A 22,275-nucleotide genomic window follows, 5' to 3' on the forward strand; every position below is an offset into this window, starting at 1 on the left:
TGGCTGCACGGGCGCAGGAGGACCTAGAGGAGCTATCCCACGTTGAAGGTCAGGAAGGGTGGCGGTGAGGAGATACCCATCATCCAAGGTAAGGAGCAATGGCTGCGCTTTGCTGGAGCAGCTGTGAAGAGATACCCCACACCCAAGGTAAGAAAAACCCAAATAAGACGGTAGGTGTTGCAACAGGGCATCAGAGGGCAAACACACTGAAACCATACTCACAGAAAACTAGTCAATCTAATCACACTAGGACCACAGCCTTGTCTAACTCAATGAAACTAAGCCATGCCCGTGGAGCAACCCAAGACGGGCGGGTCATGGTGGAGAGATCTGACAGAATGTGGTCCACTGGAGAAGGGAATGGCAAACCACTTCAGTATTCTTGCCTTGAGAACCCCATGAACAGTATGAAAAGGCAAAATGATAGGATACTGAACGAGGAACTCCCCAGGTCAGTAGGTGCCCAATATGCTACTGGAGATCAGTGGAGAAATAACTCCAGAAAGAATGAAGGGATGGATCCGAAGCAAAAAGAATACCCAGCTGTGGATGTGACTGGTGATAGAAGCAAGGTCTGATGCTGTAAAGAGCAATATTGCATAGGAACCTGGAATGTCAGGTCCATGAATCAAGGCAAATTGGAAGTGGTCAAACAAGAGATGGCAAGAGTGAATGTCGACATTCTAGGAATCAGCGAACTGAAATGGACTGGAATGGGTGAATTTAACTCAGATGACCATTATATCTACTACTGTGGGCAGGAATCCCTCAGAAGAAATGGAGTGGCCATCATGGTCAACAAAAGAGTCCAAAATGCAGTACCTGGACGCAATCTCAAAAACAACAGAATGATCTCTGTTCGTTTCCAAGGCAAACCATTCAATATCACAGTAATCCAAGTCTATGCCCCAACCAGTAATGCTGAAGAAGCTGAAGTTGAACAAACCAATCAGGTATGACCAAAACTGCCACTTGTGAAGATTTTGTAAGCAGCAGGTGCACAAGGTGAAATGTTCATTGGTAACGAGGTCATGTATTATCTAGGCCAGTATACATTGGTGAGTTGCGATCAGCAGGAGCAGCCATATGGTGTACTGTGGTGGAGATCTTTTGGGAGAACTTCTGGGCTATGGGACTTTCTCTGTGAAAGATCCGAGCCCTCTCTCTATGATGTGCTAAGGAAGAATCTTGTCACATTAGCTACTGCTGCTACAGCATGAGTAATTTGCCCAAGATGAGATGCCACTAATAAGAGAGCAGATTATCTGTGACTGTCGAGTCCTTGCTCTTTCTTTTGTGCCACACACTGACTTTCCTTAACCCCTACTTGTAACAGAATTTGCCCCAATTAATTTTAACATTTAAAAAAATCTGAACATTAAATCTTTAAAACATTTTTTTTTAAAGTCAAACATGGAATGACCATAAAATTCAGTAATTCCCTCCTAGATGTATATTTAAAGGAACTGAAAACAGATACATCCACAGATACTTCTATGCCAGTGTTCACTGCAGCATTTTTCTAGCCCAAAGGTGAAAACTCATGTCTACCTGTAAACAGATGGATAAACAAAATGTGGCACGCACGTGCACGCGCGCAAACACACACACACACACACACACACACACACACAGGAATATTATCCAACCATAAAAGGGAATTAAGTTCTGATATAAGCTATAACATGAATGAACCTTAAAAACATGCTAAATGGAATTATGCCAGACACAAAAGAAAAAGTATTGTATGATTCCACTTACTTAAAATATAAAGACTAGGCAAATTCATAGAAATAAAAAGTAGATCAAAGGTTAGCAGGGCCTAGGGGGACAGGGAGAAAGGGGAGTTACTGTTTAATGGTTACAGAGTTTCTCATTGCCATGATACAAAAAGCTTTGAAAATGATGGTGATGGTTACCCAACATTGTGAATATAATTAATGCCATTGAATTGTACACTTGAAAAACAAAAGTCACTCTATTCAAATCACCTGGTTTGAGTGTACAATGTTTTCTGTCCTATCCTGACAGTGGCTGACAGTCAAGTCAACCTGAGTCCAATCAAAAACTCTTCTTTCTGCTTCCCTGTGGGCGGTAACACATGCTAACTGCTCCAAACCATAATCAGGTTTCAGAGCGCAGTTCACCAGTCATCTCTTGAAAACTTCTTTCAGTTCCCACCTACTTTGTCTTCCCAACTCCGATGCACGTCAGGGGTCACGTGGTGATCATGTTTCATCTTGCCCATCTTATTTATGCTCCTTGAAAGGACCCTCTGCCTGCCTGCTCAGTCGCTCAGTGAAGTCTCTTTGCAATCCCAGGATTGTCTAGCCTGCCAGGCTCCTCTGTCCATGAGATTTCCCAGGCAAGAATACTGGAGTGGGTTGCCAAAGGAGCCTCTAGTTCTGATTAATTCTGTTCTAAGTACTCGTTTGATAAATCGGACGCACTAAATCCCCTGTTACTCTCCCCCAAAAGACTGCTTGCTAGACAAAAGACCCCCAAACCCCAAACTGCATTTGCAAAGCACTTTCATGCATTGTCAGACCATTGTGTGGGATTCCCTTGTGGCTCAGACAGTAAAGACCCTGCTCTCAATGCCGGAGGCCTGAGTTTGATCCCTGGGTCCTAAATATCCCCTGGAGAAGGAAATGGCAACCCACTCCAGTATTCTTGCCTGGAAAATCCCATGGACTGAGGAGCTTGGTGGCTACATGCAGTTGACAGGATCACAAAGAGTTGGACATGACTGAGTGACTACACTTTCATTTTTTTTTATCCGTGTATTGTCAGACCATTAGTAAAGAGAATTGTGGGGCTAGGACCTATTTGCCAATCCTGTGGTCACATTACCACTACTGGTTACTTCTGCCGATTCACTGTAAACTTTGGGTTCAGTTCAGTCGCTCAGTCATGTCCGACCCCATGAATTGCAGCACGCCAGGCCTCCCTGTCCATCACCAACTCCCTGAGTTCACTCAAACTCATGTTCATCCAGTCAGTGATGCCATCCAGCCATCTCATCCTCTGTCGTCCCCTTCTCCTCCTGCCCCCAATCCCTCTGAGCATCAGTCTTTTCCAATGAGTCAACTCTTCGCATGAAGTGGCCAAAGTATTGGAGTTTCAGCTTTAGCATCATTCCTTCCAATGAACACCCAGGACTGATCTCCTTTAGAATGGACTGGTTGTATCTCCTTGCAGTCCAAGGGACTCTCAAGAGTCTTCTCCAACACCACAGTTCAAAAGCATCAATTCTTTGGCGCTCAGCTTTCTTCACCGTCCAACTCTCACATCCATACATGACTACTGGAGAAACCATAGCCTTGACTAGCCGGACCTTTGTTGGCAAAGTAATATATCTGCTTTTGAATATGCTATCTAGGTTGATCATAACTTTCCTTCCAAGGAGTAAGCATCTTTTAATTTCATGGCTGCAATCACCATCTGCTGTGATTCTGGAGTCCAAAAAAATAAAGTCTGACACTGTTTCCACTGTTTCCCCATCTATTTCCCACGAAGTGATGGGACCAGATGCCATGATCTTCATTTTCTGAATGTTGAGCTTTAAGCCAACTTTTTCACTCTCCACTTTCATCAAGAGGCTTTTTAGTTCCTCTTCACTTTCTGCCATAAGGGTGGTGTCATCTGCATATCTGAGGTTATTGTTATTTCTCCTGGCAACCTTGATTCCAGCTTGTGCTTCTTCCAGCCCAGCATTTCTCATGATGTACTCTGCATATAAGTTAAATAAGCAGGGTGACAATATACAGCCTTGATGTACTCCTTTTCCTACTTGGAACCAGTCTGTTGTTCCATGTCCAGTTCTAACTGTTGCTTCTTGACCTGCATATAGGTTTCTCAAGAGGCAGGTCAGGTGGTCTGGTATTCCCATCTCTTTCAGAATTTTCCACAGCTTATTGTGATCCACAGTCAAAGGCTTTGGCATAGTCAATAAAGCAGAAATAGATGTTTTTCTGGAACTCTCTTGCTTTTTCCATGATCCAGCGGATGTTGGCAATTTGATCTCTGGTTCCTCTGCCTTTTCTAAAAAACTTCGGGTAGTGAAGCCCAACAGCTGCTCCCAGCCCTGAGGGCCTGCGGACTCCAGCTCCGTGGGTTGACACTGCGCTGTCGATGGTCGCCAGTCAGAACCCCAGCGAAGGCCGTTTGCGCGCACGCGCGGACGCAACAAGACGGCCTTCGCACCAGGGAACCATAGAGTGTGATGGGCGGGCAGAGAGGCCAGAATCTCGGGCCGCTCCGTCCCCCGCTTCCGGCAACGCCTCGCTGCTCCAAGAGTAGAGGTAGCCGCGTAAGCAGTTTCCATGGGGACTGGAGATGGCGCCGCGAGGTGAGATTACGGAGGTGTGTGAGTCTCTGGTCCTGATCGCTTCTATACTCCACTCCTTTCTCTCCCATTGCTCGACTTTTATAAACCCTCTATTCTCAGGTGTTATGGACATCACACCTCACTTGTCCAAAGCAGGGTCTAGCAGCCTCACCCTCCCTGAGTTCCTGAAGGTCTCGAGGTGCGGGTCTCAGATTCCCCCAAATTCTTGGCCGGGCCTGTTCTAGGCCAGCTCAGTTACAAATTTGTAGCGTGACTTCAAACAAGCCAGTGCTGGCCTCTGCACCCCTTTTCCCTTCCCAAATAGTGACGAGGTTAGATCTTAAAGGGGCTTTGACTTTCGCGCCGGAAGCCCAGAGTCAAGTTTAGCGACACTCTACACACTCACACAGAGAAACGCTACACACACGGACACCCTACACACACACTCACACACACACACACACTCTCTCTCTCTCTCTCTCTCTCTCTCTCTTTCTCTCTCCTCATCAGCAATCAGAAGTGCCCCAAGTGGCCCTTTCCATTAGCTGCGACCTCGTGTTTCCTTCAAGTTAGACACAAAACCATTGAAATAACAGGTTTGAGCTGCCCTCCAGCCCATCTCTTTTTCTCTGTGCTCACATTTTCAGGTAAACGGTTGTCCTCCACCCCGCTGGAAATTCTGTTCTTTCTGAATGGGTGGTATTATGCTACCTATTTCCTGCTGGAACTCTTCATATTTCTGTATAAAGGTGAGGCCTGGCGTTTGACTACCCTTGTCCACATCCCTTCCCCACTTCAGCGCAGAGCCAACTCCCACCAAAAACCTTCCTATTTTTCATTCTTTTCTGCCCTCTAGGGATCCTCTTCACTGTAAGGTAGAAGTCTCTTCATCAGATGACTGTAGAATGATTTAGTAGGAAGCTCCTGGGCAAGAATTTCTTGAGTTTGGGAAATGTGGGATTCTCCATTCCAACTCTCCCCCATCACCTCTTGCTGGACTCCACTTTCAGCCCGTTGATGACCCTCAGAAGCTATTCAGCGGTCTGTGTACCGGTGTACAGCTGATAATGGTGGAGGGTGGAGTCCTCATAGACTGTCCGAGTTAGGAGTAAAACCCCATAACAACATGCCTGCCTCTAACAGAAATGCAGCCACAACAAGGAGTTAACACATCCTGCATCAGGTTAACAGATCCTGCCCACATCTCACTAAGTAGTTCATGGAAAGCTGATAAGACTCAGGCGTGTGGGAGTTCTCCTGCGTGCTGTTCTGTGTTGTTTGCAAACTCTTGACTTTTGTATCGGCAGGTCTCCTGCTCCCATACCCAACAGCCAATCTAGTTCTGGATGTGGTGATGCTCTTCCTGTATCTCGGAGTTGAAGTAATTCGACTATTTTTTGGTGAGTGTTTGTCCAAAGAATATTTCCATTCTTTCTGAGATGAGCTGTTATCCGTAACCTGATCAACAAGGATAAGTATATAACCTAGGCTCACCAATCAAGAGATTGGATCTGGTGGTATATCCCATTACCCCCTCTCTGAAGTTTCAAGCTGCTTCATATTTTGGGTCAAGATGTATCTGTCCGTTGCCCTGCAGGGCCAGAAGTGGGCAGTGGCAAGATATTAGACAATTCCTTCCCAGTTGTCTAACTGTTACAAGAGTGCCTTGTTCTTCTCACTGGTTTTCTTGGGAGAATAGATTCAGCTGCAACTCCATGTCTGGGGCAGGAGATGCCTGCACAGGTCAGCACTAAGATCCCCTTCATTTTTCTGAACAAGGATCTCTCTAGGACAAGTTTTATATTCCCAGAAATACAGAGCAAGCCCTAATTAGTTAGAATATGTCATCCCTGAAAATGTTCTTTAAACACACTGAAGAAAAAAAAATACTTTCAGCACATATCACAAGGGATAAAGAAAGCTCACATAAAATGCTAAGAAAAAAAAGCTAGTTTTAAAAATTAGCAAGGGAGGGAATTCCCTGGCTGTCCAGTGGTTAAGATTTCAAGCGTCCAACTCAGGGGGTAGGGGTTCAATCTGTGGTTGGGGAACTAAGATTCTGCATGCTGCACAGCAAAAAAAAAAAAAAAAAAAAAATAGCAAGGGACCCTAATGGGCAGTTCACATAAGAATAATTACAAAGGACCAGTAACCGTGATAAAATGCCCAAACTCACTAACAAAAAGCAAACTGGAAAAACAAGGTAACATTTTCACCTATAGGATTAAAAGATTTCCAGATTTTCAGTATGCAAATAACTGCAAGAAACAGTATGTATGGTCTCACACTCATGTGAGTATTTCTATTCCCACACCCCTAGGAATATAAATTAGTATAACCTTTTTTGCTAATGGTTTTACCAGGTAAAATTCATATTCTTAGACATTAACAATTTCCCTTCTAAAACTGGTTGAAAAAAACACACTTCTACAGATACACAAATATATCTATATGAGGATGTTATTGCCACGTATTTTTTGACATCAAAACCTTAGAAACAACCTAACACCTATCAATACAGGATTAGTTAAATTATGATATTGGTTCAATGAATTGTTCATAGCCATTAAAAAAGATAGTTATGTGTGGAGTTATGATAGAGTAAAAGGTAGTTAATGTGGAAAGACATCTAACTATGTTAAATGGTTAAACAAGTTGCCAAACAGTATGCAGAGTATGACACTACTTTTATAATAATGAAAATAATAACACGTGACTACATACACAAAAAATGTCTGAAACAGTATACCTCATCCTGTAGTAATGGCTTTCTCTAGAGGGTGAATCATGAGGTCTTTTAATTTCTGTATTTTCTAAAATGATTTTCTATATTTTTTATTTTATTTTATTTTTTTGGCCATTCCGTGGGGCACGTGGGTCCTTAGTTCCCTAACCAGGGATTGGACCCATGATCCCTGCAGTGGAAGCAGAGTCAACCACTGGACTGCCAGGGAAGTCCATAGTTTCTATATTAATTGACAAAGTATTCAATGATTATATATTATTTTTATAATTATAAAGATCTTTCCTCAAATAAAGATCCCATTGTTTCTTCACTGGGAGCAGGACCTTTCTGCGAATGACGCTAATCTCACAGCCGCTCCAAAGCCTCTTGTTTTTAACACAGTGGGACCCTGTTAATGAAGTTGCACTTCCCTATTCAGGACCATTTGCCTCTGCTTGCCAGTCCATCCCATCCTGCCCGCCTTTTCCTCTGAGGCCAAGGAAAGCAGGCCACTTGGAGGTGACTCCATGGGCTGTGTCTGACAGGTACAAAGGGAAACCTCTGCCAGAGAAAGATGCCACTTGGTATTAGTGTGGCCTTGACCTTTCCGTCCACCATGATGGCCTCCTATTACCTGCTGCTGCAGACCTACGTGCTCCGCCTGGAAGCCATCATGAACAGCATCTTGCTCTTCTTCTGCGGCTCAGAGCTCCTGCTTGAGGTGCTCACCCTGACCGCTTTCTCCAGGTACTGCTGCTGAGGGGCCATTTCCCATCACCTGAGGGTTGGGTTCCCATCCCAGGGAGGGATTCATTGTTCTTCTAAAGCTTGAAGGGTCTGGACTCTAGAGGATGTTTAAGGGTGAGAAAGGTGTTTCTCCCACTGAGGGTAGAAAGGTGTCTTTCCCGAAGTTACACACTTAGGGAAGATATTCTTGCTTTCTGGGGCCAAGAGGCTTGGATTATAGAACAGTTCAGGCCAGCTTCTTTTGTTCACTGGACTTTTAACATTTTCTTTCTTTCTTTCTGCCATCAGTATGGACAGGATGTGAAGTACAAAAACTTCAGCCAGCAGCCTTCACAGGCTGAAGGTATGTATGGCAGTACCATACATACCTCTGGTACTTCAGCCATACCAGTGAGAAATGGCAGGCCAAGTTGTCCTGAGAAAGGTTGCAGCTTTTCCTCAGCACAGACACCTGGGGAACAAACCCAGCATAAGGCCACTGGGCACCATCTTCTCAACAAGGACCATCAGCCAGGAAACTCTTCTACACTCCAGTATAGGGAGGGGCACGGCTGGTGCCTTCCAGGCCTTCCTTGGAACCAGCTCCCTTCTGACCTCAGGTTTTCCTCTTTGATCTTCGTGGCCAGAGCATCTTGTGTGGACCTTGCAGGCTCCCTGGGCTTCCAGAAGGACCTGAGCCACACTCTCCCAATGTGTGCTGTGCCCTACATGTCCTGCAAGAGCACACGGTGCCTCAGGAGGGTGTGCTTCCAGAGTGATGCAAAAGCCGCTCATGCTATTCCTCAGAAACTGAGCTCCAGAACTTTTTAAGAAGCTCATAGTGTTATTTTTCTACTCTCATCATGAAACAAACATTATTTTATAATAAATATGTATTTTCTATTGTGGGAGGTTGTAGCCTTTTCCTTATGGCACCTGTACCTAGTATTTCATCCACTTCAAGAGAAAGTAGAGACTGTCCCCAAGGTTTGCTCTTGGCTGTGCTTAGTGATCCTGTGCAGACACAGAGGCAGCAATGAAGATGTCCTGCTGAATTTCCTCCCCTGCAGCTCTAGTCTCAATTAATCCCTAAAGGCCCTGCCAGCTTCGGTGTCTTCTTCAGACCTGTCATCCTGACCACTCACATTCTTCACCTCTGCCCCAAAGCCAGCATATTTTTAAAATTTATTTATTTTTGGTTGTGCGGGGTCTTCATTTCTGCACTCAGGCTTCCTCTAGTTTCGGTGAGCGAGGGCTGCTCTTCGTTGTGTTGCACGGGCGTCTCACTGCAGTGGCTTCTCGTTGCGGAGCACAGGCTCTAGACACACAGGCTTCATTAGCTGTAGCACGCAGGATCAGTAGTTGTACAGCCAGCATCTTGTCTCTCATACTTACAGATAATCGTCATCTTTCCAGGATGAGGTGTGGTTAATTGGAAGAAACATATTCTAAACTTACCAATGTTTTTTGGTTGTTTGTTTTAAAATTTCAAGTGAACATAAAAGGAACATATACTTTTATTTTTTAAGCTGGAGAAATGTTGCCCTAAATGAGTGTATCTTCTTTTTTCCAAGTAACTATCTTTAAAACTGTTTCTCGTCTTACATGATAGCGGCCATTGTTTTAGCTCCAAGAAGCCCTAACAGAAGCCACTTTAGGAAACCTTGAGCCATATGGCCCCTATGCTATCAGGTGAATCCTAGACTATCTGCTCTTACTCAGAGTAAAAAGTAATTGGCCTTTAAGAATGTCATGCTGGTTTTTAACTGCTTATTTCCTGTGATCAGGCTCATTCTCATTCTACAAAGGTCTCCACTGTCCAGGCCTTCTCGTGTTTCCTAACCCTCTGTGTCCTTGCCTAAGAGCTGCCTTTGGGGTCTATCCAAAGACTGTATTTAGATAGGTCTAATTCAGCATGACACAGTAACAAAAACTCCAGTAGGAACTTCCCTGACATTTCAATAGCATATCCCATGAATACAATTTTCTGCTGTTTCTCACACTGCCTTTTTGCCGCCTAGCCCTGCTTTGAAGAAATCACTGGTATGAACCTGGAGAACTCATTGTCCTTGACCTATTTCATTTAGTTTCATTGGTTATGGTTAAAGAATCTGCCTGCAATGCAGGAGGCCTGAGTTCAATTCCTGGGTCAGGAAGACCCCTCCAGAGAAAGAAATGGCAACCCACTCCAGTCTAGAGAACTCCATGGACAGAGGAGCCTGGCAGGCTACAGTCCATGGGGTTGCCAAGAGTAGGATACAACTTAGTGACTAAACCATCACCACCCTCCCAGCAATGCAGAAAAATGAATGGGAGATTCAGTTCTAAGAGGCAACTTATAATTCACAGGGGCTTTAGAGAGCAATTCAATCTCACCCTGGACTTGGCAGGTTTAGAGATGAGGAAGTAACATAGCCAAGCATCAACTGGTTACTAACTTGTTAGAAACTTTTGTCTTACTTGTCTCAGTCTGGATTAGCCCCAGTCCTCAAAGGGTACCACATGAGTATGGGAATGAATGATTGAAAACGGGCACAGGATTAAAACAGGAAGTCCTCACATTTTCTCCTTGGGTACCTCGAAGCATTGCATTTCCCATGCATGGCTTCATAAATGCGCCTCCTTTTTATTTAATTTTTGGCCATGCCACACTGCACACAGGCTCTTGGTTCCCTGACCACAGACCAAACCTGTGACCCCTGCAGTGGAAGCTAGGAGCCTTAACCACTGGACCACCAGGGGTCCCATAAATGTTCTATTCTTCTTGCTGCTTGTCAGAGCCAACTGTGTGGATGGTTAGTCATCAGAGAACATCATACAATAGAAACTGAGGCAGTGGAGGATGGAATCAGCACAGCTAGTCTTTCAGGGTTTAACGTGTCAGGCTGTACTCACCGTAGTGTCAAGGGAAGCCACCATACACCATGCACACCTGAAGAACTAACATTCTGGGACAGTGGGAAAGGACAAAGGAGCAGGCGCTGGTCACAGGCTGACAGAAGTTGCTCAGATATTCACACTCATGCCTAGAACTGCCAGGTGACTGCACGGCAGAGGTGATCCAAGTCTTTCCCTTTCTATACTCCAATGGTTGCCCCTAAGAGAAACTGCAGAATGTATTTGCTTCTCCAGTCTAACAGTCCTCACACTCTAGTCCCCACACACATAAGCCATCTGGAACATAAAAAGTAGACTTCTAGACTTTAGAGTTGATGCAGCACAGGAAGGCATTTTGGCAATGGCACACATCTGAGATGCAGGTGACCATGGAACTCAACTTGAGAACACTGGTTTAAGTTCTGAGAGGCACTGCAATTTTTTTTTCCTGTACGTTTGGTAACATCGTAGACCCTCCGGAGATTCCCTTCCACTACAGGTTACTTGTTTTTATACTGCTTTTGCCTTTACTGGTCTCGATAACACATTGTATGTCACCTGGTCATTCGTTCATCTTTTTATTGTGTTAACTCTTCTTGTTCACTGGGCTTTTTAAAAAGTCAGCTTTCTGGAATCCCAAGGATCACCCCTCAACACTCTGCTTTCTAACCTGTACTTCCTTATATTAGATAGCAATTCAGTCTACCTAAAACATTCCCATTTGTTATTGCTGATGCTTAAAACATCCCAGTGTGGAAGGCAGGACAGCTATCATTTTCATCCTGCAGATGAAAGCCTGAGGACATGCTGCCTGTCCATGGTCATAGATTTAGACAGTGGAAGGAAGCACTAGCCAGCCTATCTGCTAATTCCTAGCAGAGGATTCTTCCCTTTATGAACCTGATGATAGCAGAACTCAACTGTACAAGGTAGGACATTTATTCTGGGAATATATCTTAGGAATCTTGAAGGATAAAGGATGACCTAGAATTAGGCTATTTAGATGGCTAAGGAAAAAAAGCTAAACCTCAAGGGGCAGCACCTCCAGAGTACTACACGAGGCCTCCTAGGTGTACCAAACACACTGCACCCCCACCGTCCAGTTTCAGCTGAGAACTCTGGGATTCACTCCCCTCCCTCTACATCAGCCCGCACCCATGTCCCAGACACCTCAACAAATCTATGCAATGCGGAATCTGTGAAACAGCGCACACCCCATTTATTATTTAAAAATATTTTGTTACAAAAGGAAAAAAAATACAATGCAGTATAAAAGATTGACAGTGTCATCAAGTTTATTACACAATTTTCAACCTATCAGAAAGACAAACAAATCACCAACAACAGGGGGACGGGGCCATGGCCTTTTTGAGGGTTGGGTTTCTTTCTTTTTGCTATCAGGAAATAAAACTAAAAATTGTGTCATTGAGTAAAAACAAAACAAAAAATAGGGAGAAAAAAAATTCTCCGGGTAAACGGCTTTCCTGGTATTCTATATATATTTTCTTCGCCGTAAACTGTCACCTTACTTGGTTTTCTCTACATTAAAAAGACACCCGGAGCTGCTCTTGAGGATAAGCACATCACTTAACACTTGGCTGGCTGGGCGGGGTGCCATATTCTGAAGTGGAGGCGGGGATGGGGTTGGGGGACAGGGGATAAAAAGCTACAACCGGTAGCCTCTGTCCCAAGGGAATGTGCCTCTCCAACCCTGGGGGGACTCCCTTAGTGACTGATTGAGGGCTGTGTCAGAAACGTGCAGGGAACAGAGGAAGGGTTCGGTCCAACTCAGTCTCTCCCCTCTGAGCCAGAAGGGTCTCCAGTGACCCTACATCTCACATGCCACGTCTCCTGTTAGATGTCACATGCCCTTATAGATGCAGAAGCAGCATCCGTCGCCCCATGGGTATTGCAGGACCCTGTTGCTGCCGCTTCTGTCAGCAGCAACCACATCACAATCTGGATGTTATGGGAAAAGCAATTCCATTTGCCTGTGTAGAAAATGGCCCCCAGAGTGGTGGTCCTTAGAATTCTGAGCTGAGCTCATTCAAGTCAGGCTCCACTTCTTCCTTGCTCCTTATCAGAGGTAGCAAGTACCTCCAGGCAGAGCGAGGGGAGCTATTAAGTCAAAAGGTGAAAAAATACCAAATTTTTGTGACTTTACTTACTAGTGCCAGGTTATCCCACAATAAGTAAAAGTATGTACCTGGAGGATGCAAGCCCATGCTCACATCGAACCTGAAAAAAGAAAAGCCTATGGAAGTAGGCCATATCCTGCCCAACTTGCCTCCTTCCCCATTCCTAGTACTTCACGAGGGTTCTTCACTGCTGAGGTCCGACATCCCCAACTCCCAATGGCAGTACCTTCCTCTAAAACAAGGAAGCCGCCTTCTTGGGGGAAGGGCTCCACATGTGAAATGGAAAAGCCCCAGGGAAAGGGAACATCTAGTGGATGGAGCTGGTTATTGCAACAGGCAACCAAGCAAGAAGCAGTAGAGGGTGGTAATGGGCTCCGCCAGACCCCTCAGCAGACAGCAACCTCATGGGCCTTCTCTGCTTAGGAGGGGCAGGTCCACTGAGGAGGCTGGGCAGCAGGAGTTAGAAGGGTTTGAGCCCTCCGGGAGGTTAGGAAAACAAACCGTCAATATGTAAGAGGGAAAAGCAAGAACAGGAGCTTTCCAGGAAGTAGTTTCTGTTCCCATGGTCCCTCCTCAAAGGGCTGGGAAGGTAAAGGAGTTAAAGAAGTGGTATGTTAGCAAGGGGTTTGGACCCTCTTGGCCCCATCAAACCTAGTGCTGAGGGCAGGACCCTGGGCATATTTGGCACACCCAGTCACTCTCCTAGATCCCACAGGGAGGATCCATTTTCTTTGGGAAGGATTCTTCCCATCAACCTCACCACTGAACTGCTCCTGGAGAATCAGAAACTCAATGCGTTTCCTTGGACAAAGCACCATTCTCTATGGAGACCAGGGACCTGGACATGGTCTCTTCCTGTCTTCCACCCTCCCAACCACATGGAGTCTTTAGGTTCTTTACCCTGGCAAAAAGGAGCAGGACTGGGAGGGCTGCCAGGCAATCTTCAATCCTGTAGGGTAGAGGGTATTCCCTGGGTGTCTGGAGGGGTTAGGGGCTTGGAGGAAGGGGAAGGGGTGGAGCGGCCTCCGTCCTTTAGTCCTGATCAAGGTGAGGAGATGCAAGTCCATTAAAAAAACATTAGCTTCCAACCAGACTCCTGTAATGAGAACATCGGAAGGGAAGAAAGAAAGCACAAGTTAGAGGTTACTTTCTGATTAACAAGGGCTTATAATAAATTATAGTGGCATTTTCTAAAGTTAAAATGTATGAAGTAGGGGATGCAGACAGAATGCACATGTGGGAAAGTAAAAAACAGAATTGTCTGGGAATGTCTGGCACTGTGAGTAGTGAGGGCATGGCTGGAGCAGAATAGAGGAAAAAGGAGTACATCTTACTTTAAGGTTAGAGGGAAGAACACTGACAACGAAATGAGGAATCAAAGCAGTCTGACTGGCAAGGGGACTTTGGCAGAAAAAGTATGGAAACTGCTACATTTCAAGAAAAGTTGCTGTAAAGGAGCATGGTGAGTTTAAATACTATTTCAGAAAATCTATTCTGAGCAAGTCATAGCTTACCTTAAGGGAAAGGGGAAAAATCTGGAAATGGGAGGTACAGTGGTAAGAAAACAAGCGTGTACATAACCAAATCCACTAACCCCCAAATACTTAAGAGGCCCTAGCAGGGAGCATGCACTTATACAGGAAAAACTAAACTTTTCTCCTTTTAAAAAAGCATACACATAGATATAGACATACAGCCAGAGATGTTCTAAGTTGTACTAAAACTCAAGAGATTTTAAGTCTTCCCTCAGATGACAGCTGTGGGGGAGGGACCAAGAAGCACTCTAACACCAATCAGGAGTGATCTGGCCAGAACAGAAAGCAGAGCATGGAAATCAAAGAAAACAATCAGCAGTCACCATCCAAGAAAACTAAAAGCACAGTTAAGAACTGCTCAACAGTAAAGCACTGTTACATCACTTGCACATCTTGACCAAACTTTAGGTGCCCAGTACACAGCTCTAGTTCCAGTGCTGTAATACCGATCTGCAGGGGGTGGCCTGGCCGTCTTACCATAGAAGATAGAACTGATGGTGAGAAGCAACAGGGGGAATGAAATTTGGGCTGAAGATTTAAACTAGTGCCTAAGCTGGCAACATGGCCTATACATAAAGGCTCAACCGTAATGTGTGCACATGGAGGAGCTAGCCAAAGAAAAAATACACTTGTGAGCTACCTGATCCTTCTACACTCTGAAATGGCACTATTTCAGCCTGGGGTCCTCAGACTCTGCCATGGCCTCTGGCTTCTCTAAACACCTCTGTATGCAAGCACCTTCCTCAATCACTATACGAGAGAATGAAAGCCCTCAATGCCTTCTCAATTTCATATCACATGGGTTTCCGAATCTCTGCATTAGACCAAAACTGAACAGAATGCTCAGTTTTCACTCACTCAGGAGGACAGCAATGAAGAAAGAATAAATATACATCAAAGAGGATAATGTCTTAAAACAACTACAAAAAGTCAGCGCCACAGACTACCTAAGAATATTCTCACACTCCAAAGCATACAAACATATACCACAAAAGAGATGTGATTTGGGAACTGCTCCTACAAAACTGCTCCTACAAAACAAAGACTCAGAGGAAAACTAGCGCACCAGAAGTAAACTACAGTTGACCCCTGAAAAATACAGGTTTGAACTGCACTGGTCCACATATATGGAGAATTGTTTCAATAAATTCATACTACAGTACTATACCATCTGAGGTTGGCTGAAATCTGTGGATGTGAAACCACAGAAATGGGAGGGCTGATTGTAAAGTTACACTCGAATTTTCAACTACACAGAGGTTGGCTCCCCTAACCCCTACACTGCTCAAGGGTCAACTGAACATCACCCACTTAGAGGTTATGGCTCCATTTTGGTGGTAAAGTTTGAATAGATTGAGGCCAAAGTGGGTCAATCAGACTTTAAGCCTCAGAGGTTGAGGCCATCCTGAGGAAGGGCAGACAAAAAAAAAGGCTGCTGTTTTTTGTTGCCTCTAGATGGAACATATCCTTTGCTCTCAGGAACACCTGTCCATACAGTATAAATACTATTTTTTTTAATAACTAAAAGGGGGGCTACAGTCCACGGGGTTGCAAAGAGTCGGACACGACTGAGCGACTTCACTCACTCACTGTACACAGAGCTTGGAAGTTCTTAAGATAAATGAGACTAATTATCCGGATGGAATAACCAACATATCTAAAGGATGACTAGGAAAACTGGGGAACTAGGAAACCTATCTCAAGAGTTAATTTTCCTCATCTGTCATGGGCCTGCACCAGCCAAATGGCTGTTTTTCTGGGAACTACTGGGTTACAGGATTTTTCAGATATCCAAATTGAACCATCCCATAATGGAAGAAAACTCCCATTTTACAGGTGGATAAAACGAAGCAAGATGACAGTTTTTAAAGTTTCAGGTTCACATGTTCAACCCCCAAAATTCAAATCATCAGTGGATCTCACAATTTCTCTATCAAAGGCTGTCAGACGAGCAAAGCCACCAAGAACAGTGATGTGCAGTTACACATTCCGACTATGAAGCTGAGTGTGGCCCCATGCGTCGCACACATCAAGTAACACCTCCCTGGTCACTCCTGTCCTAGCTAGCTGCAAAGGACACACACGGTGGGCTGCAGGAATGGGGGAGGGTGGTGACTGACACTGAACCTACAAGCAACACCAGCAACTGTGCTAGCTCCAACAAGACAGCGAAGTGCTGCTACTGCTACAGCAGGGAAGGACTCAATCAAAAGACCCACTCAACCCACCCTCCTGCCCACCCCGAGACGGAATTAGGCCAAAGCTATCTGTGGGCTCCACCTCTCCTGAAGCCTGCTTTTCTGGAAGATATACGGGCACTTCTCAAATCTCAACCTACTGCAAAATCTAGAAAGAAGTATCTAGAACCCACAGCCTAACTGCTGATTTTCTGAGGGGTATCTTAGATTTCCATTAATATCAAGTACTCCAAGACTGTGGAATAAACGAGAACAGAGAGAAGGGAGGCAGGTAAAAAATGTTAACTTCATTTCCCCATATATCTGCTCTCTAAAGAAGACAAAAATAATTTCCAACTACAACTCTGCTTAAGTTTTTTGTTTTTTTTTTTAAAACAAAACATTTATTTATTTGGTTGTGTTGGGTCTCAGTAGCAGCATGCAGGATCCAGGTCCCTGACCAGGGATGAAACCTGGGACCCTGCATTGGGAGCAGAGTCTCAGCCACTGGACGACCAGAGAAATCCCTCCACTTAGGTTTACGGCAGACAATGTCAAACAACAAACTAGAGGGCAAAACAAAACAAAACAAAACAAAAAACAAACTAGAGGGCAGTAGCTGAATATAACCAGACTCCTTTCTCATTAGTTTGGTAGGTTATCATTAGGCAACAGTTTGTAGTCCAGCCACTGCTTGTGAACGACAGGCACTCACAGAAGAGGAAGGGCTTCTTTTCCCTTCTTCATCCAGTCCCCCATGTATCCACCCCAAAAACACAAAATAGAACTACTCCAACTCTTCACCCTCCTCAATTACCATGACTTCAGACCAACCAAATTGGCCAAAACCAAGAACATTTTCCTAATGTACTTGATGTGAAACCACAAAATTGACAAGAGACCCCAAAGTATCACCTGGGTCATGCAACAGCCTTCAGGAACCACAAACAGACCATCCCCACCAGAGTCTAGACTACTTTTAAAGATCTCCAAAGAAACAGAGGCAACAACTGCTCCTGCTTGCTTATGTACCAGAAACAATCTTTGTTGGAAGTTTGGTTTCAGGTGGGATTGCCAAGCTGGTGGGATGTAACCTGGAGCCTGTCTGAGAAGCCTACCTCAACTTTTCAGTTACTTGAGTTAACATATTTAGTTCCCTGCCCTCAACCCTCCTGGCTTTTGCTTTAAGAAAAAAAAAAAAAAATGCTGTCAATGAGTTTTTCCAAAACATATCCTGCCATTGAAGTATCCTCCACATACTCCACATATCCTCTAAAGCTTTAATTTTTTTTTTCAGATCTGCTTTCTCCTAAAGTATCCTGATTTTCAAAATCTTTTAAATAATAGATATTAATACTAAAAAATTATTAATGTTGCACCTTGAAAACTTACAAGTAGGCAATGGTCTTACTTTTCTTTTTTCTGTCTTGGCCAATTTCCCTGATTTTTTCCTTTGAAAGTTTGGTGGGGTTAAAATAACAACAGTGAGGGACTTCCCTGGCGGTCCAGTGGTTAACACTTTGCACTGCCAATGCAGGGTGCACAGGTTCAAACTCTGGTCAGGGAACTAAGATCCCACACCTGGCATGGCAAAAAATAAAATGTAACAATAACAGTAACAAAAGCTATCATTTATTGAGAACTTACTATGTGACAGATACTATGACAGCTAAATGCTCTATATGGAATTAGCTCACTGAATACTCAGCAATCCAATGAGACAGTTGTTTTATTATTTTCACTCACAAATGAGGAACAGAAAGTAATATGGCTGGAGGAGATGGGATGTATAACCTGCAGAAACTATGTTCTTAGCCATTATACCATGTCGAGTGAAAGCAGTCAAAAAACAAGCAAAAATAGCTTAATCTCAGGTCCATTTCAAGGTGAGACATCTCACAAACAAGCAAAAAATCTGCCCTCCTGAGTTTCTGGTTACATAAATCAAAGTCCTCCCATCCCCTTTACCTGCTTTAAAAGGAGGGAGAGAAACCTTTACTATCAATATTTTTTCTTTCATAAGAAATCATCAACAAGCCAGCGATGGGGCTCTATCCCACCTTTCTCAGTGGTGCCGGTCCCGTTCTCTATCCCGGTGTCTCTCGTGCTCTCGGCTCCTTTCTTGGAAGTAATCATCATGCCGATCTTCATTATGAAGCAGGTCCCGGTGCCTCCTGCTGCTTTCCCGGGACCGGCTTGGTGACCTCTCTCGAGACCGATGTCTTTTCCTATTAGAAAGACTGTTTTCAGCCTCACTCAGAAGACCTACCCCATTCTTTCCAAGAACCTGGTGTTTTGGTGTCTCCTACTATTTGTTAAACCACTCTTCTATTACTCTATCATGGGCCCACTGTCTGAGGATGTTAGCTCTTTAAGGACTAGTCTTTTAAAGAAAAGTAAGAACAAATTTGTTGAGACTTATTAATGTATCAGGCACAGTGCTAAGAGCTTCACATGCTTTATTTCACTTAATCTTTACAACAGATCTGTAAGATAAGTACTATCACTGTCCTCTTTTTAAAAATGAGAAAAATAAGGCTTCAAAAGTTGAGTAACTTTCACATTCAAGGTCACACAGATAGTTAGGAGCAGAATTCAAATCCAAGAATGTATGGCTCCAAAGCCCACGTTCTTAACTATGTTGGTCTTCCATCCTAAATAAGCCCATTGCCTCACCCAACACAGATTTCAGACATTACAACATTTATTAATGTAAACATTTGATCAATTTCTTCCCCTTAAAGGCACGAGGGCTAGGTCTGCTCTTTCAGCCAGGTCCTTGCCTGATACCTGTGTTCCTTTCCTTCCCCTGCCAACCCCTGGAAAAATGCTGCTCAGGGCTAGCTGTCGCTGGAGCAATTATCAACTCACCTGGACGAGCTCCCGCTGGCACCCACACTGTAAGACTTGGCTTCAATGCCATGAAGACAGTCCTTAAGAGAGGAGATGAGGACACGGCAACGCTCATCATTGGCGACCCGGGACTGTTTGATAACAGCAATGGCTGTGAGCAGCGTCTCAATCGCGTCACTGTAATCCCCTGACAGGGGATGGATGGGAAAGGCCAAGGATAAGCAGAGGGAGTAAACTAACTGATGAAAAGGAGAACTCAGGAGGACACACACCAAGAGTAACTAGCTGTCCCACAGAACCACAGTATAGTGGATGAGGCAGAAGCGGCAAGTACAGAACTGTATGGAACCAATATTCCAATGGTCTGGAATCAGACAGATGCTCTCAGATACTGCTAATGGATGTATAAACTGGCATGTCATTGTCTGCAGGCTATTTGACAACACCCATTATAATAAACAATGTGCACACTTTTTGACCTAGCAATTCTAAAAATTTTCAACTTCTGCTCACAAGTGTATAATTTAAACCATGTTTGTTTTAGCATCATTTGTTTTATTAAAGAATCAGAAACAACTTAAAAGTTCCTTCAATAGGGTCTGACTATATAAATTAAGGAACATCGGTTCTACAGAATATTCCATAGTTGTTAAAAAGCATAAGGTAATAAATCTGGATATAAACAAAGCGATCCATGTAAAGCACTTAACCACAGTGCCAGGCACACAGTAAGGGCTCAATAAATGTTAGGTGTTAGCTGGTATAATAGATGATCAGAATATTGTTGACAAGCTGTGAAACAGTATTCCATATCAAAATTATACATATATGATGCTATATGCAAAAAAAAAAAAAACAACCCTGAAGGACAGAAACTTCAGATGCATGGTAGTCTTACTGACAGTTCTTGTACAGAAGTCTTTCATTTATTAACACTGCACAGTTCTGTCTGAATTATTTGTAATCTATAACCAAACATGTATATGCACAGAAGTAACATATAGTTAAAACACGTTATGTTGTGTGCATACACACACACACACACACACACACTTTAAATTTTGCTGCCATGAAGAACTAGCTCCTTCCTTCACCATCTGAGCGATACTCAGACTCACGGCTAGTGGTTGGGGTGGGGACCTCCATACTTCCTAACTAAAGCTTTCTTGCATTGCAAGAGCCTTAAGGACAAGATAATGCAAGGAAAGCATGAAACCAGGCAGGGGCCAGTGACAGGACCAGCAGCTTCCTCGTGCAGGGTAGTAAAGAACGAAACAGACTGGAGGAGCTGCAGTTCTGTGGAGGCCAAGGAATGCTGGGATTTTGGCTCGACCAGGGGAGGGAATTTTTGCCTGTTTTGTAGGCAGTCAATAGATATCTGTGGTTTGAATGACTGAAATGAGAACAAAACAAAGGGAGGAGACAGAGGTTCAGTTACTGATCATCTCAATGTGAAGGAACTGGTGGAGAACAATGACTGTTTTTCCTTACACTGTGTATCTGACTTGCTACGACGAGCATACCTAACTTTTTAACTTAAAGAGATTTACTCAGATGTCAATGAAGATTTCCGGTGGAAAACAGAGAGAATATATACATGCTTTCTGTCTTTACTCTGCATTCAGATTTCGTAGTAAAGAGAAATTATGGAAAATGGATGAAAACAGTTATTTCTTAGATATGACAATCTGTATCTACATTCATGTGGGAAACTCACAGGAAGAAAGTGAATATGATTAGTGTTATAATGTGAAACTTGGATCAGAACTCTATATACTCTTCTCTTAGGAAGCAAAGATTCTGTTTCCTCAGCTCTCAAAAGCATGGCTTCTGGTTCTGGCCACTTAATACTGACAGCAGGGCAAAAGTTAGCTGTAAGGGTGTATCATGCCTTAAGATGACACCCAATAGATTTGCCTCTTTCCAGGACAGGCTACATGGAGGCCATCAGCTCTGCCTCAATCCTCAAATATAATCGGATTCCATATCAACCATCATCATCAGTCCTAAAAACTCAAGGTGTACCCAGACACTAGACCCAGTGATCAACCACTGAGATCAAGATTTCCAGGAGGCAGGAAACACCACAATGAGATAGTATTAGTTATTTATATTCTACGCATCAAGTTGGCTTTCATGGGGCAGGTCTAGATACAGGCTAAATAAATAGTCTCAGTGGAGCTCCCCAAAAGCCCAAAAGCAGGTTATTATTGATTTTCAAAATGTACCAGTGCTCCAATTTTATCTTGGATTTCTTACCAATGGAAATGACAAAACTGAAAGTAAGGAGAAGGCAGCAAAGCTAAGGATGAGTTACCTGCACTGGCTCCAGATACAGCTTTGGAAATGGCACTGCTGGAAATTGCTCTGTTCCGCTTCATGATGTCTTCAAATTCTGCTTCACTCACTGTAGAGGGCGGAGGGCCCGAATCTCGGCTGCACACAGAAATACAGAGACAAGATCACTCCTGACTGCCCATACCCAGCGTTATCTTACCATCCTCTAGAGTACTATGCTATTTAATTACACTCTCCTGTATGCTGTCTGAAATGATTCTAAGCCTGTTCACATGTTTTCTATGTTCATGTTCTCTAAAGACAGGATTTATGTGGTATACTTTTGTAATTCTGGCACGACCCCATAGTGCTAGACACTCGTAGCACTCATAACAGTGACTCAGAGCACTCAACTTAATCAACCACCTGAAAAGGGGATACAAAGGACACAGTTTGGGTGAGAGGTTAAGATGCAAACAAAATACCAAATAAAAACATTCTCTAACAGGTAGTTAACTATTTCCCAGGACTCAATACTATGACAACAGAATTTCCACAAGGGAAAAAGAAAATAATAGTTCAGTGCTCACTTACTTCCTTGGGGAGAAGAAAACAAACTTAACACACTGTCTACCCT

The 22,275-nt window shown here is 43.9% G+C and overlaps 3 protein-coding genes across 14 annotated transcripts in view; 2 read left to right on the forward strand and 1 right to left on the reverse strand.

Moving 5' to 3' along the window:
- Window positions 1–22,275, forward strand: part of TMEM138 (transmembrane protein 138) — a 43,195-nt gene that overhangs the window by 19,099 nt on the left and 1,821 nt on the right. For 3 of the 7 annotated variants that reach the window (XM_070782608.1, XM_070782614.1, XM_070782610.1), the window contains 2 exons: window positions 1–5,079; window positions 5,638–5,730. In XM_070782608.1, the coding sequence (XP_070638709.1) occupies window positions 1–46 (46 nt within the window). In that variant the 3' untranslated portion in view covers window positions 47–5,079; window positions 5,638–5,730. Of the gene's footprint in view, window positions 5,080–5,637; window positions 5,731–14,136; window positions 14,259–19,346; window positions 19,844–22,275 lie in introns of those variants that run through there. The other 4 variants (XM_070782613.1, XM_070782609.1, XM_070782611.1 and 1 more) reach the window with 4 other exon arrangements.
- TMEM216 (transmembrane protein 216) overlaps window positions 4,242–22,275 on the forward strand; it is a 19,855-nt gene continuing 1,821 nt past the window's right edge. The window contains exons 1-5 of one of the 3 annotated variants that reach the window (XM_019954751.2): window positions 4,242–4,351; window positions 4,978–5,079; window positions 5,638–5,730; window positions 7,601–7,802; window positions 8,091–8,689. In XM_019954751.2, coding sequence (XP_019810310.1) covers window positions 4,339–4,351; window positions 4,978–5,079; window positions 5,638–5,730; window positions 7,601–7,802; window positions 8,091–8,106 — 426 coding nt within the window. In that variant the 5' untranslated portion in view covers window positions 4,242–4,338 and the 3' untranslated portion in view covers window positions 8,107–8,689. Of the gene's footprint in view, window positions 4,352–4,977; window positions 5,080–5,637; window positions 5,731–7,600; window positions 7,803–8,090; window positions 8,690–22,275 lie in introns of those variants that run through there. The other 2 variants (XM_019954748.2, XM_019954750.2) reach the window with 2 other exon arrangements.
- Window positions 11,936–22,275, reverse strand: part of CPSF7 (cleavage and polyadenylation specific factor 7) — a 22,794-nt gene continuing 12,454 nt past the window's right edge. For 3 of the 4 annotated variants that reach the window (XM_019954746.2, XM_019954745.2, XM_019954747.2), the window contains exons 7-10: window positions 21,679–21,797; window positions 19,380–19,548; window positions 18,569–18,736; window positions 11,936–13,892 (exon numbers count right to left, since the gene is read on the reverse strand). In XM_019954746.2, coding sequence (XP_019810305.1) covers window positions 18,574–18,736; window positions 19,380–19,548; window positions 21,679–21,797 — 451 coding nt within the window. In that variant the 3' untranslated portion in view covers window positions 11,936–13,892; window positions 18,569–18,573. Of the gene's footprint in view, window positions 13,893–17,133; window positions 17,146–18,568; window positions 18,737–19,379; window positions 19,549–21,678; window positions 21,798–22,275 lie in introns of those variants that run through there. The other variant, XM_070782600.1, reaches the window with a different exon arrangement.

The sequence above is a fragment of the Bos indicus genome, chromosome 29, assembly GCF_029378745.1.
Source record: "Bos indicus isolate NIAB-ARS_2022 breed Sahiwal x Tharparkar chromosome 29, NIAB-ARS_B.indTharparkar_mat_pri_1.0, whole genome shotgun sequence".
NCBI lineage: Eukaryota > Metazoa > Chordata > Mammalia > Artiodactyla > Bovidae > Bos > Bos indicus.